The sequence below is a fragment of the Sylvia atricapilla genome, chromosome 5 (genome assembly GCF_009819655.1).
Source record: "Sylvia atricapilla isolate bSylAtr1 chromosome 5, bSylAtr1.pri, whole genome shotgun sequence".
Lineage (NCBI taxonomy): Eukaryota > Metazoa > Chordata > Aves > Passeriformes > Sylviidae > Sylvia > Sylvia atricapilla.
In genome coordinates, this window is record NC_089144.1 from 48,322,604 (window position 1) to 48,338,430 (window position 15,827).

Genomic DNA, 15,827 nt, shown 5'->3' on the forward strand with positions numbered 1-15,827 from the left:
TCTGCAGGGTGTTTCCCCCTTGGACCTTCAGGCTGCTCCTGAAAGGGGACATCCCCTTCACACTCCAACTCAGGCATTTCTCTGCTTCCTCACATCCATGTTACTTACGACCAGGCTGTTGGATTAGTCCAGTTCTGAAGGAATTGCCCTCAGCCGAAGCCTAAATCTGCACTTCTCTCTGCTGTGACTGGTGGTTTCAATGGGGGTAGGACCTTAAACTGAGGCAGCTGGGCACAGTGATCCCTTGTAACTGTTTTGAAGCGGGACTCTGGTGGCCACAGAGAGATTGTCAGGTGATGCAGTGACAGCACACAAAGTCACAGCTGCTCAGTGTTTCATTGGAACTCCATCCCATTAAGGCAGTTCCACAAGCAGGTAATTAATATCTCTTCGTTGCTGAACGTTTTCCCGTAATACAGTTCAAAACAGGGCAGCGCTGCTCCTCGTTTCCGAGCCAGCAGGAACGGAGGGACTAGGAGGGTGGGTGACACACAGAGGTGCCCCAGGGCACAGGAGAGATCTGGCTCCTGGTGGCAGCCGCATGCGGAGAACAAGAAGCGCCGCTTGAGCTGCCTCACTCAGAGGCACGAAGTGAGAGCAGAATTACCAGGGGTTCGCTGCACCAGGAGCCAGCCCAGACAGCTGTCGGTGCCCAGCCAAGGGACAGAGACAGGCACCGGGACCGGCACCGGAGCAGCGGAGGAACCGCGTGCGGCGCCGCCGCGCCCGTCGGCCCCGCCCACTCTTTTCGCCCCACCCCCGTGGGCGTGGCCTGGCGGGCGCCGGGGGCCTGTTGTTGTGATGAGCGCCGGCCCCGCCCCCTCCTCGTGCACGGCCGCGCCCCGCCCCGTCCGCCCCGCCCTTTGTCCCCACCCCGCGCCCCGCCCCTCCGGACCCTCTACGCCCCGCCCCCCGCCCCGTCGGGCCTTCCCATTGGCGCTCCCGCCGGGGAGGCACGCCCCCCCGCGCGCGGAGCCCCGCCCCGCTCCGCGCGGCCGCTCCCCCCGCGCCCATCTGTTCCCGGCGGCGCGGCCGTTCCTGCGCGGGGCGCGGGCGGCGGCGGGGAGGCGGAGGATGAGGGCGGTGAGGGTGATGAGGATGGGTCCGCGCTGCGGCGGCCGCCCGCAGTAGGGGGGGCAGCGGCAGCAGCAGCGCCCCCGCCGGCCCTGAGCCGCCCCGTGCGCGGGCGGCAGCGAGGGGGCAGCGCGGGGCCGCCGGGGGGCGGCCGCTGAGCGGCGTGGCGCCGGGGGGCGGGCGGGGCCGCAGCGCCGAGCGGCGGCGGCGGCGGCACACGCAGCCGCCCGCGGGGTGAGGGAGGCAGCGACCGAGCGGGCGGACGGCGGCCGCGGGAGATGTGCCCGGAGGAGGACGGCGGCTGCGGCGGCGGCGGCGGCGGCGGCGGCGTTGCCGGCACCGGTGGCCCCGAGGCGGCGGCTGCGGTGGCGCTGGACGAGCTCCGCTCCTGGTGGGAAGTCCCGGCCATCGCGCACTTTTGCTCGCTCTTCCGCACCGCCTTCCGTTTGCCCGACTTCGAGATCGAGGTGAGAGCCCCGCGGACGCCGCGCCCGGTCCCCGCCGGACAGCCCCGCGGGCTGTGTCCGCGCCGCCGTTCCCGCGGCGCCCGCGCTGCCCGGCGGAGCCCGCACGCCTCTCCCGCTGCCCCGTGTGTGGCCGGGGGCACCCCCGGGTCCCCGGCCGGCCGCTGGCTGCCGGCGTGATGCAGCGCGGGGCGTTCGCTCCGCTTGCGGCGGACCCGGCAACTTCCCCGTCCGTGCCGGGCGCGCTCGCAAACTTTCGGCGCGCCCGTCCCGTGCTGCGGCGGGCAGGAGCCCTCCGGCTCCGGGGCCGACCGCGGGCGGAGCGGGCCCGGGCCGCATTGTTCCGCCGGGCCGGTGTCCGCGCACAAAGGTGGCGGGGGGACGGAGGCGGCACGGAGCCCGCGGTGGGTCCCCCGTGCCCAAAATGGTGGCGGCGAGAGGCGGGCCCGGCCCGGTAACCCCCCGGCTCCCCCGGGGGTACCGGCGGCTGCTCTTGGGAGGCCGGGTTCCCCAGCCCGCTCAGCTGTGCCCGGGTCGGGCTCCTTTTGTTGCGGGTGGGGGTCCCCACCTGGCCGGTGCGGCCGCGGGGTGGGGGGCGCGGCGGGTCGTGCCGAGCCTTTCTCCCGCATCCCGGCGAGGCCGGAGGGCTCCGCGGGGCACCGCGCCGCTCATTGTGCGGCTCCGCGGAGCCGCTGGGGATCGTCGGTGCCTTCGCCGCCCCTGTCCCCCACGAAGGGAACGCTCTCGGCTTTCCTGCCTTCTTACCCGTTTTCCCGTGCAACTTTCTTTTATCGTTTGTTTGGGTTTTGGATTTGTTGTTTTTGTTTTTCTTAATTTTATTTCTTATTTTGATGTGCGCCGCTAATGTCCCGTAAATATTTTGTGCGCCGGGTACAAATGTTACAAACAAAGTGTGTCCTGGTAGGAAATCTTTTGTGCTTGCTGTGAAAAGCTATTCTTGCCAGCGCGTTGGCAATAAACCGGGTGAATAACGTGGTGGCGTGTGTTTTTTAAAGACAGTAATTGCCCCGTGAATGCGAATTCCAAAGATGCTTAAAAGTTCAATGGGATGCGCGAAGCCCTAAAGAGCAAAACTCCTCGAGCAGGATGTGATTTTCTGAAGAGGGGGAATCCCTTATGCGGTACGAAATCTTGAAAGGGGATAAGATCTCTCAATGATGCAACTTCTTGCGAAAGAGAACTCCCCTCCCCCTCCTATTGATGCCAAACCATTAAAGGGGGAGGCTCTCCGGGCCCAGCAGCGCAAAGTCTTGAAGGAACCTGAATTTACAATGATAAAAGGGCCAAGGCACTAGCCTTTCACCTTTGGAGGCAATTAGCATCTGGCTTGCTTCACGAATGAAGTAAATGTGGGCTCCCCTTTGGTTCCCGGAGCACGCTTAGGCTGGGCGAGTTAACATCATCACTCGGAACAAATTAACTTGCTTTTTTGGGGGGGATGCCCGGGAGGAGGAGTGCGGGCGCATTGATGCCGGGGGTGTTGCAGAGCAGAAGCAGCACACCGAAAACATCGCCAAAAAAACCCCTCCGTGCACGTGGATGGCCTGCAGCCCCGGGCAGAAATGGGTTTTAAAGCATGGCGTTTGTCCGAGGGTCGGTGGAAATTGCGGTTAAAATCGGGATGCTGTGAGTGAGAGGACGGATGCGGCTGTCAGAACTCTGCTCCTTCAGGCACGTGGAGTAAATCTCCTTTCCCGGCAGAGTGGGAGCAGCCCAGCACAAGCAGCTTCAAAAGTTGCTGTTTCTTGAAGCTCACCATCTTGTTACCTCTTGCCTGGTGTAGTTGTTCCAGTCTCAGCATTCGTTTCAGGGATATCTGGGGACAGATCTTTGCACAAAGAGCTTACTCAAATAGTTCACGGTTTGAAACCAATGGCCAGCTATGGGACTTAGACTTTTTTCTAAGTGTATTGCTCTGTGTGGTGGTTGTGGTTTTGTTTGTTTGGGGTTTTTTTTGTGCTTTATTTAACTGCATAAAGAAGATTTCTTCCATGTTTTTGGACCTGATAATACCAGTGTCCCTTCTGGCTGGTCTCATTGCTAACCTCTTGAGACATGCTTTAGTTTTTAGGGGTGTCTGAATCAAATGGAGGTGGCTATTCTTAGAGGGGTTTGTGGAGATGCCAGGATTTAAAGCACATGTTAAGGGGAAGTAAAACCGTAGCTAGGCATAAAAAAGTGAATCTGTGCTCATGTATGAATGATATTTTCTGGCTTTAGCTTTGGTTGTTGTGGAGAGATGTGCTTGTGGCTGAACACCAACGGATTGGGGTATGGCCCTTCCCTCAAAAGTTACTGCCCCTCATGAGTGGCCCAGGGGTGATTGCCCCTGTCCGAGTGAGCACAGTAAAATGGGTGCTTTGAGTGAATCTGTGTATGTGGAAGGAAAAATGGAGCTCTCAGGTTCAGAGGGTTTCAGCTGGAGGATGCTCATGCTCAAACTCCTTGAGCTTCACAGCTAATGTTTGTCTAACTCTGCCCTGTATCTCTAAGGGATGGTCTTACATTGGATACAGCTGCCTCTTCTTGGATATTCTCTTCTTCCTAGGAGGTGTGAGCTCCTCTGAACCTAAACTCTGGTTGGTGGTGCTTTTTTTTGCTGTTTTTCTGATACCAGTGTATCTCCAAGGGGGAAGTTTGGTGCTAAACTCTAACAACATGGTTACAAAAGGTTGAAGTTTTAAACAAGCCTTAATTCTGCTTGAAACAAATATCCCCTGCTCTCACTCTCCCTCTACTTTCGGTAGGCGGGTCAGGTTAAGGTTTTGCTGCTACCATGCAGTCTTCAAACCAGATAAAACCTGATCTTCCAATTTGTGGTGTTCTCTTGGTAAATTTTAGAAAGCTCTAGGTATTTTTTGGTTTTCTTCCCTCCATCCCTTTCCCCTTGATATTTTTTTTTCTTCTGGTGGGTCTGTCCATAGCTAGCTGGGAAAGGCTCTGTAATGATAGGCCATCTGGACCCATCCCTCCTGTGCTGAGCAGCAGATTTGCTGAGGGTATTTGAGAAGTTTGGGGCCTTTAGCGGTCTGGAGAGGCAGAATGGAGCTCTTTTTTTTTTTCTTTTTCTTCTTCCTTTTCACTTTTTAAATGCAAACCCTTTACACTTTACTTATTGGCCCAGAAGAAAGTGAAGCTTCCAGATGCGGGGCTGCCATCAGCAGCTGGATGGCAGAAACCTGGGAAGCAAACGTTTTAATTTATTTTTTCTTTTTGCTGGAGCTGTGCAGAGCCAGGGACTGCAGGGGAAGGGGTGTCCAGAAAGAAAGAGGAGCATCCATCAGGCTGGAGGACTCTGGGCATTGTTTGGGGAGGAGGGGGTGGGCACAGCTGGCCCTCATGCTGGCTCTGGCAGATGCAGGCGCCTGGGTTCCTCTTTTTAAATCTCTGCTGCAGCATCACCCGGCAATGGGCTCAGGAGGGGTTCGGCTAGCGCCAGCAGGTCAAAAGTTCAGTGGGACAGAAGCGGGTGCTTCGGACGTGTTCAGCTTCATGCCGTGTTTGTACACGGATCTGAGGATGGCAGAGAGCACTTCTGCCTTCTGGGGTGGGTTGGCTTTTTTTTTCCCCCCTTCCTCCCCTTTAAATGCCTGCCTTGTCGACCATCTGCTGCACAAAACTTTCATGCCACTTCAGAAGTGGGCTTTTGGTTGTGTTGGCTTGGTTGTCATGGCATATTTCTTGGTGGTTTGTAAAATCTCAGTATCACAGGTTGGGTGAGTTTGCAAGGGACCACATTGGATCATCTGATCAAACCTCCATGCATCATCACACTAATCTGCATCAGTGAGTTTGTCCTTACCTACTCTGCATCTGCAGCAGGAGAAGGTGAGGCTGTGTGGGGCATGTCAGGTTTTTTGTTTGTTTGTTTGGTTGGTTTTTTTTTTTTGTTTTGTTTTTTTTTTTTTTTTTTTTTTGGTTGTCATTGCCTTGACGGACAGACAGGATGCTTTCCACAGTCAAGTTAGTGCAGGTGATGATAGGGAGTGATTTATTTCCCTCTTTAAGGCTGGACTGTAATGTGGGATACCTCTTGTGTCAAAGTATCTCCTGGCCGTGTGCCCTTCCCCTCTGCAGCTGAAATATCCTCCTGGCAGCTGTAGAGATTGTTTGTATCGAAAATATTGGGAGAATATTTAATGTTTTCAGCCGTGTTTCAGCACAACTTGAAAACGCTGGACAGGAGCCAGTGTGGTGTGGCCACCCAGCTCTTTGGCATGTGCTCTCAGGAGCTGTGGACTCAAACATTTAGGAACTTCTGCCTGGGTAGGTCGAGGGGAGGTGACTTTCCAGAACGTGCTTGAAAATAGTCAAAACACTGTTGTTAACTTAGTTTATTTGGAAAAGGGGAAAAAGCCACATTACACAGGGAAAACATAAATCTTTTCCTGTGGTTTTTAAAAGCACCTTTGGGCAAATTGCCTCTGCTGTTAACTTCACTGCAGCTTTAAGATGCTTTTCCTTGCCACTTGCCCCTTCCTAGCACTTCAGGCTCTGGCTCTGCCTTTAGGTACATTCCTCCCACCCACAGGCAGGGAGGGCACTGCTGCTCTTGCCTACCTTTTTCCTTCTCCGGTGTGGTATCTCCGTGGCAGTTCTTGAACAGGCTCTTTCTGTCAGAAATATTATGTGGCTGTTAGAAACCAGCGGCTGCTACTGCTCCCCTGAGTCCCCTAGGAGGAGGAAGAGTGTGGAGAGAGAGAGAGAGCTGGGGAAGGAGAGCAGAGAACAGGGTTTCCTCTATCTGTGCAAACCAGCTTTAAAAGAAAAAAAAATCAGTGTATTAAACAGTGTGTTAGAATTTTAATACTTCAAAAATATTTTTTCCTACTAAGGACAGGATGGCCAAATATGCTCTGAGCTCCACTGTCACATCATGTTAAGCCTTGCTGAAAATGCTCTGTGGGTCCTCTTCCTCTTGCCCATTGGGTGTGTCCCTTGTGATCACTGACACCAAAATGGCACAACCTTCCTGTTCTGTCAGTGGCTTTTATGGGGTTAGGGTTTGGTATCCAGGCACAGCCTTCACCCCTCTATAGCTATTCAGATCCAGTGCTGCATTATTATTGGTATTACAGAAGCATATACAACATGTTATGGTGCTTCATCCTGCTCTGTGATAGAGTTGGCCAGGTAGTTTCTGATTGGAAGAATTTAAAATCTAAGATCAATGCAGCAAGAAGGTACAGTAAGCTGATGAAAATGTTAGTGAATTCATGTAGGTCAGCAGTGTTCATTGAGAGTAGTTCTGAGTTCAAATGCCTTTTCAGTAGAATAGTTCAGTCATTAGGATATCCATCCCTCTTGCCATTTGCCTGTTCACAGTGGGCAACATTAAAGTGGAAAGGAGTGGGCAGTGACTGAAGCAACAGCGAACAATAGATCTACTGACTAAAACTTCCCTCTCATGTGAAGCACCTTGCTTTAGAAAAAACACATTGTCTGAGGAAAGGTAGAGTAACTGGCAGTGCAAGGAGAGGTGCTGTACAGACAGTAGACAGGGTTGGAAAATACTACAGAATTCAAATATACAGAAAAGACAATATTGGTGCTGTTGTGTGGAGAGACCCATTTTTGGACCACTGTGTGAATTTGGGTTATACACTATGGTCACCCTGTGGTGGCTCTGCTTCCCCTGGGGGGCATCAGCTTCATCAGAGTAGAGGGTGTGAGTTGGGTGTTTGTTGTTTAAAAAAAACAAACAAGATCAAGGGCCAGTACTGGTTTTGTTATTCTTTCTACCTGTCCCATCCACTGTTCTTCGGTTCAGTCGCTGCAGTGCCCCATCCCTCTCCCCATATCTGCTCCAGCACCGCTTCTTCCTTTGCTGCTCTTCCCTGTTGCCGTCGTAGTTATTCTGTTCATAATAGAATCATTAACACTCTACATGTCAGTGTTGGGCTCTAGAGTTCATTGAGATTAATGGAGGGGGGAGGCAGAGATACTTCTCAGAGCAGTTGTTTCAAGTGGTCTGCAAATTGGAAAGCAGTTTCTATTTCAAATGCAAGTCACATCTTTCCCAACTGTGGATCTTAAACATTTACACAAGCGTTTACGTTTTATATAATAATACTCTAGTGTAATTGGATACGAACAACCTCAAAAAACCCCATACAAACAAACAAACAGGAATAAGTAGTTCAGGAGGCTGATACATGAGTTAAAATGTTATCTTAAGCCTGTGAAAAGAAACAAGTAGTGACTGCACGAAGCTAAAGGGTGTGTGAACAACGGATAAGGAAGGTTATTTTGACAGCAACATTTTGAATGGATCTGAGTTAGGTGACAGGGGACTTGGGGAATGACTGTAGCAGTCGAAGGCAGAAGGGAAGGAGGAACATGATAAGAATTTCAGAGATTTGATGGAGCACATGAAGCCTGATATTACAGATTTTACGTGGTGTTAATATAGGCGTTTCTGCTGGCACAGCTGACACTGAAAATCATGCCTGGTGTTAGCTGTAGTGTTTGTGTACCCACAAGTTTAACAGTTTAAGCTGAGTTTATTTTAAGACCTATTCAAGATAATCAGGTGCAAGTCTTTCCCCACTAGAAAAAAAAAATAATAGTTTGTGTAGGAGCTTAAATATGACTTTGCAGTTTGCTTTGTTTAAGAAGACCCAAGTACCACAAACAAACCCGTGCCAGTTCAATCAGCCGGTTTAAACTTCTGCATAGCGCATCTAAATCAGGCCCCAAAAAGTTTTTCCGTGTGGAATTTGCCCTAACCAAACCAGCTAAAAGTAACACCTTTAAAGTGTTGCAGCTTTACATGTAGACCTGCTTAACTGCGGTCTTTCTCTCCCAGCACATAATGCCGGTAGAGCTGTGCCATTCTGCCCCTGGCATCTGTTAAGTGCCTGCATGAAGGGTGAAGAATTAACTTTTGTAATGGCAATGGATGCTTTCATAGGCTTCTTTCAGGCAAAAATCTCTTCAAGAAAAGGGCTGTGGGTAGAAATGGCCACAGCCAAGAAGTTAAAATTCCCGAATTAAAAGTTTATCATGTAAACATTAATGTAGGTATGTAAGAAATTTTTTTTTTAAATTTCCCCCCCCTCCTCGTTACCAGAAGCAACAGCATCTGCTGTGGTGGTGGGAACAATGCAGCCTAGTGATTCCTCCTTCCTTACAGTAGAGAATCCTGTTAAACACACAAGGCTGTGCCTCAGAGTGTATCCTTTCAGCAGGCTTGTTCCTTTTAATGGGTGCCCATTCCTGGGGTCTCCATTGTTTCACCAACAATAGCACTAGGGGCAGCTGATTTGGTTGACAGAAAATGCGTTAATTTAACAGATCTATTCCCTTTAGCCGGGCTCCTTCCTATTGTGCCCCAGTTCTCCCCCAGTTCCTGGGGAGGAGGGCCTCGAGAGCAGGGTCTGTTAGGTGGAAGGCTCCTGCAATTAGGAGGGGTTTGCAGCCTTTTGTGCTGAGGAACAGAAAACAGCTGATGGGGGAAAGTGGTGAGAGTGCAGTTTGCTTACTGCCAGAACACTCGTTTTTCTGCTTTTTCAAGGGGGGGGGCTTTACAGACTGCCTTTACAAGGGGTGGGGGAATAACTCGACACTACGCGCTGATGGCAGTCAAGGTCTTTGCTCTGCTCAGAGGTGGTCTTGCAGCCCAATGTGGCAACTCCTTTCACTGCTGGCTCAACTTCTTGACAAACTCTTTATACACTATAAATGCTTAGCTAAAACACCAGCTTTCCAGTGAAAAAGCAAAGCTGCTGGTATTATCCGGGGTAGGACTGCTGTGAGCTGGCTGGGGAAGGAAGAAGGTAAAGTTAACACCAAATTATTTGACACCTGAGGGGTGTATTGGTGCTCGGACCTCTACCCTGGGCTAGGCCACCAGTTTAGTGTAGGTTTTGGACTGGTCTGATTTAAACAGTGCAGGCTCTTCACCCTTGGGGGCCCCGGTTCAGCTCTTCCCTGCAGTAACTTATCTTGGTTCAGTAACAGAGGGGGGTGTATTTGTTGGTTTTTACATCAGTGTGGTCAAGCTGCCATGTCCAGCCTGGTGGGAAGGAAGGCACATGCACTGCTGAGGGGGCAGTGAAACACGAAGCTCTCCTGCTCCTGGGGGCTGCCGGCTGCCAGAGAGATCTTGGCTGCCAAAAAGAAGATCTCGTTCCCTTTCAAGCCCTCGCTTCAGCCACGCTTCTGACTCTGTGGTTTGCCCCTTTCCTGGCAGCATCCCAGCTGCTGGCTGGGTTTTTGTGGGGGTTGTTTCTCCGTGGTGGGAGAAGGACCTCCTGCTTTTGGTGGTTGCAAGCTGCCTAGGTCAATCCACTGTGGCTCTTGAAACTCTAGCCGTAGTTTAGTTATGGTTGCTGATGATGTAAAAGGAGCTCTGGAGGGTCTTTTTCCTCCTCTTTGGTAAAGCCATTAATTCTCTGGCTCTTTCTCTCCAGCTAAGCCTGCTGTAAAGGGGCCAGAGCTTTGTGTGGGCAAAGGGTTGGAAGGCAGACCTAGCATTCTCCTTTCTGGTGAGCCCTGTATGTAGGGAGCTCTGCGGCAGCAAAAATATTTATATCTCCGTAACAAGAGGCAAGGAGGGTTGTGGTTGGAGGTTTTTGGGGTTTTTTTGCTTGGTTTTTTTTTTGTTTGTTTTAGGAGGCAAAGGGTGAGAGTTCACTTAAAGAGCTTGACTCCTAATAGAGCTTGTCATTGTTGCTAATATAAAACAAATGATGAGCATGGGAGAGGAGTCAAAGGCTCCCTCTTCTGGTGTTCTGGGAAGGTTCAAATACTGAAAAATTAGCAAGGAAAAAGACCTCTTCCATGCTTTCTTGTGGTATTTTGTGGCCTCACTTAGGTCTAACCCTTACTGGCCCACCATGTAAGTCTCTTCATGTCCCCTAAATACGCAACCTTAAGGGAACTCTGTGGAAGTGAAATGAATTTTCAAATGCAAAATACATTACACTTGTAAATAAAAGTGAGTCCTGATTTCAGAAGGGTTCCCAATATGAGCGTGGAAAATGGCAGCCATGCATGTCCCTGCATATGACATTTCTCAGTGCTTCCCTTTGCCTCTCCTCTCTACTGCACCCTCCTCTTGCAAAGATAATGTCGTGTCCCAAGCATTTCCCAGGCCACATATGTGCATTGGCATGTAAACATGTTTGGGATGATTGGAATGGCCAAGTATGCTGAGCACTCCCTGTAGGAAAGCCTGTCCAAGGCCCCGGCAGTCCTGTTGCTTTAGCTTGAGTCAGTCCAGAATTCAAAGCTTATTAGTGGTTGATTGATGGAGAAATGTGCACAAGGAGTAGTACTTTGTAGGGAATTTTAGATGAGTTTTCTAAAAACCATGATATAAAGCCTAGTACCTCTGAAATTAATAGGATTTCAGAGCATTGGAGAAGAGACTTCTTTTTCTTTCATATTTTGAAGAGAGAGCTGGCCATCATGTGGCTGTTTTTCCCTGTGTTGTTGGTGTGGGCTCAGGAGCAGTGTCTGGTGGGACCTGAGGACATCAATTCTCAAACTGCCTTCTCACAGCACTCCTGCAGTAAAACTGCTCACCCAGATTAAAAACCACAACGCTTTTTTTCTTTAAAGCGAGCTGTGCCCCACCAGAAGCAGTTCCCCCGGCCAGCTTCCTCCACAGCCCACAAAAGGGTTGTACCAGCATGACTGAAGCAGTGGCACGGGAATGGAAACAGGCAGCGAGGAGGGGAAGGGCTTTTTATAGCTGACACTTCTGCTGAAAGAAACTCTTATCACACTGCAGCCCTGGGTGGTAGCAGGTGGAGTGAGCCTGCACAGGTAACAAGAGGTCATGCAGCAAGGAGGGCACCTGGGGAAGAAACTTTATCAGTAAGACCTTCCCTGAAAGGGTTTTGGGCTATATCAAGCCTTGCTTCATTTCTCTTTTCTTTAAGTGACCATTCTGGTTAGAAAAGTTTTAATTTGGAGTTAGATGGTGAGCCTTTAAATTGTTCATTGCATAGTCCGTCCTGAATGTGCAGCTGAAATCACTTAAACTTTGCTGTAGCTGAGAGTCTTGCACAAAACCAGGATAGTGCAAAACTCTTCTACAGAAATTCAGGCTTTCTTTAAAACAAAACAAAAAAAATTCCCGAGAAAAAGGTTTTTCTGTGGCTCTGGTCACCCAACAATGCAGATATCTATCCATCAGGATTTGCTTGCCTGTGCTGAAGAGGCTGGAGCAGCTTGCCTTGTCGGACAGGGCAGCCATGTAGAATAAACAGGGAATAGCAGTCTCGATTTCCTTTCTTTCAGCCTGATACAAGGTGCCGAGGCACTGAAGACTATTTTGCCCTTAAGATAATTGTGAGTTGGAGAGGATCAAAGGGCTTGAGGGGTTTTTTTTGGTTGAAAGGGGATTTTCTCCATGGACAGCTGCAGTAGTGCATTAGTAGTGCAATGGATTATCTTTCCATGATCTGTAGGATCTCAACCAGCTATTGAGGGGCCCCACTGAAGGCTGCTGCTTGGGGGGAGGCAGAGTGAAAGTCTCCTAGCAGGGAGACCTGTAATGCCTGGGAGCTCGGACCACTTGACTCCCCCTGCCCCAGCAGGGTGGGTGGTGCTGGATATTCTTAGACTGCAGATAGTGCTGGGACCGTGAGGAAAGGGAGCCCAGCTCTCAGTCATGACTAACTGCAGCTGATGCCCTGCATCCTCCCTGCTCTCCAATGGAAGTGCTTATTAAGGAATGTGAGAAGCGAGCTGATTCCAGCTGCTGTGGCATCCCGTAAAGGGCAATGTGTAATTTGGGAGGGTGCTGTGAGTCCCTTGGTGGAACAAACTGCTCTCTGTAGTAAACATCTGACCTGCCAAATGCCTGGACTTTGTCATTTTGGGAAGTTTTGGACGATGGCTCATCTGCAAATAGCTGTGGCATTGAGAGGGTGTCCCTGCACATGCCTGGATGGGTATCTGTATCCTTGATCTGTGCTTTTCACCGGGGGGAGGCAACACATCTGGCCTGACTGTGGCAAGGGTGGCAGGAGGGGATAGGACAGGGCTCGGTGCTATCAGAGGTGGAGATCAGGTCATGCTGTGCCTCCCTGACCCGGTTTCAGGGCCGGGGGATGAAGGGGCTGGAATGTGCAGGGCGGCAGAGCTGTCAAGGAATGCGGGTCCCCAGGTGGCCACTTCAGTGGCTTGTGCTTAAAGTTGGGCTCGAATTGCATCTGTGCTGGTTAATGAGTGCTGGGACAGCCCTGCCCTGCCACGTCCTCTTGTGCACACCTCCTCAGGTGCTGAGTGGGATGCCACAAGAGAGGGGTGACAATAGTGTCTTGGGAAGTGTTAAACTCATCCTCCCAGCACTTTTAGAATTCTCTGTTAACTTTAAGGATAGAAGTTTTATGGCTTTTTGGTTGATTGGGTGGTTTTGGTTTTTTGGGTTGGTTTTGGGGTTTTTTTTATGAAACACAAGCTGGGATGAACACAGCTTTGCATTTCAGGGCTGATTTTTTTTTTTTTTTTTTTTTTTTTTTTTTATGGGGGAACAGGCAGTTAGAAAGACTTGTCTTTATTTGTAAGCAGGACTGGTTTCAGAATTTAAGGGCTGCCATATGATGTTGTGTTGTTTTTCCTTGGAGTAGCAACTACAGTTTATAATCATTGCCTAGTCCTTAGCCAGTTGGCAGGAAGACTGCTGTGAAGGGATTGATTATTAGTGGATGCTTCATTGTGCTGTCCAAGCCTGACTTTCTTGATCTAACCAGTTCCCTTCAGTTGGAATGGCTGTAGTCAGCAGAGAGGGAGATGTGTCTCTTCCCTCCCAGCAGCACTGTTTCTCGTTCATGGGATATACTCAGGATAAGAGAGGTCAACAAAAAGTGTCAACACTTGAGCATTCTCATAGAAAGCCGGCTGGCTGCTGGGGGCTGCCTGCAATTTTTCTGCTTCCTTGTGATTCTTTCTCTCTGTGTTTGTTTTTGGAGTGGTGACTTCAAACTAGTGCTGTTTGGTGTGAGCATCCTGGAGGCTCCGCCCTTTCCCTGGGAGAGGCACCGGCAAAGTGGAAACATCATCAGGAAAATGATCTCGAGCTCAGAAAGTCCAAGACACGCTGGCAGCTGTGGCATTTGGAGATGAGTTAGTGTTTAAACTGGCAGTGAGGACACACACAAGTACAGAGGCAGCAGCTCAGGCTGGGGCTTGGGCAGCAACATCTGCCAGGCTCCTTGGATGGAAGCTGGGATGGTTTGGCCCTGCTGAACCACATCCTGCTGCAGCTCCTCTGATAAGCCTGGGCTAGCTAATTGAAAGTTAGGATGTGTGCAGCCATGCACAAAGCAGCCATGCTGTAGTGGAGTAGCTGGTGCTGCTGTTTGGGAAAAGGGAGTTTGAGCTGGGTCTGAGCAGGAGGGGGTTGTGAGGAAGGGGCCAAAGGAGGAGGTGTTGTCAGGCTTGGGCTGGGCTGCACATCCCACCCTGCTGTGCTTAGGCTGGACAGTAGCAGTTGGAAGAGGACAGCTGGGCTAATGCTTAAAAGGTGGAGGGATGAGAGACTCCATACCAGGTCTTGGAAGTATGATCCCAACCCTCTGCTAGTGTCCTGCTTTCCTCCCCCACTCCCAAAGCCCCTCTTGGGCTGTGTGGAAATGTCCCAGTTCTTGCAGCTGTGTTAGTTGTAATGGGTCATTTAGTCCTGAAATCCCTGTTTAAAAGGGGCAAGTCCTTGCCTCGTGTGACAGCTGCCGCCTTGCACTTTTCCCCAGGCTGGAAATAACTGCATATGACACAGGAGCAGAGTGTGGCATGGGGGAGGGAGGAAGGTTTCTGGCTTCCTCTTAGTGCTGTAATGGCTTTGCTGTGTGCCTCTTCTCCCATGCGGACCATAGCAGAGCCATGCCCCACATATTTAGCAGATCTCTCAGCTGGCAGTGCCCAGGCAATGCTCTGAACAGCCTGGCACTCTCCAGGCTCTGTAGATCTGGGGGCAGGACAGAAGGGATGTGAGGTGGTGGTGGTGGTGATGCAGGACGATTGCCTGGAGCATCAGGGAGCCTCTCTGGAACTCTGCCCATCTGGAAGGGCTGTTCTGTGTAGAGGCAGAGACAAGGAGAGGGAAGGTGGGAATGTTGCTGCTCCCTGCTCCCCTCTTCAAAATCCAAAGCCTTGAGCCCATGGAAACCTGGCCAGCTTTTCCTTCTAGCTGAAGGGCTGTCTCCTGATTGGAATGACAGCTTTGAACTGGAAGACATTATTTCATTAGCGTGCTAATCAGATACAGAGATTACCTGATTGGCTACTTAATAATTAAATGAAGTTGCCTGTAATTCTTTGAGCACACACAGAACTAATTAAATTAACCCTTCACTGCCCTGCGTGCCTGGGATGCACTTGTGTGAAATGGAGAGGGCAGCTTCCCCAATGTGGGGACTGTGATCAGAAGGGGGTGGTGGTCATGGAGTAGCCACTGCAGGACTGCCAGAGTGATCATATCAGGAGCCTGGGGAGGAGAAGATGAGGAACTCTCAGACCCTTTCACTTTAGTTTGGCTCACTTAGTATGTGATCAGTGTGTCTGGCAATGGGCTACCAGCAGATCCTGTCTCCAAATAGCCAAAAGAATGCAATGGGTTTGTGGATTTGATGCCAAGGCATGTGCAGTAACCCAGCCCATGGCTTAGGATCACCTGGTGGAAAGTAGAGAGAAGGAAAACTTGAGAGTTCTTGAGGAGAAACAGTCAACCAGAGACCAGAAGATGTTCTCCTCTACTTTTGAAGCATTATTCCTCCCTGCCCTCACTGGTACAAAGGCACAAGCCACATTCTTTCCTTGCATTTGGCAGGATTCCACCAGTTAAACCTTTTATTGACCACCTATTTCTCTCTACTGCTGCAGTGTCCACTCCAGGAACTGCACTTTGCACACACTCACAAGGGTGTATTTCCAGCAGTTTGAGGAGGACACAGCGTCATGTTAGTGCCTTAACTTACTTTCATTACAGATTAAAAAAAAAAATGAAAAGAGTAATAAACAGAAAGTTTCCTTGTGTTTTCCAGCCTCAGTGCTATGCCCAAGTTTTCAGCTTCTGTAATGCTAGAGGTGTGGCAGTTAGAAATTTATAGTGAAGGGCTGATTTTTATAATGTGTGAGAAAATTGTTACCATGTTGAAGACACTGTGTTTGATCATTTCATTGCTAGGGTGAAGAGTTAGCATCTATAATTTTTTGTATCCATTTTTAGTACTAAGCACTGGGTTGAGGCAACAGAAAAGCTACCTTATAATAATCCAACAACTCTCTTCCCTTGCTGCTGCCACTGTCTCCTTC

The 15,827-nt window shown here is 50.5% G+C and overlaps 1 protein-coding gene across 2 annotated transcripts in view; it reads left to right on the top strand.

The window, feature by feature from the left end:
- Window positions 1-1,352: 1,352 nt before the first annotated feature.
- Window positions 1,353-15,827, top strand: part of CECR2 (CECR2 histone acetyl-lysine reader) — a 92,906-nt gene continuing 78,431 nt past the window's right edge. For both annotated transcript variants that reach the window (XM_066319423.1, XM_066319422.1), the window contains exon 1: window positions 1,353-1,541. In XM_066319423.1, the coding sequence (XP_066175520.1) occupies window positions 1,353-1,541 (189 nt within the window). The remainder of the gene's footprint in view (window positions 1,542-15,827) is intronic.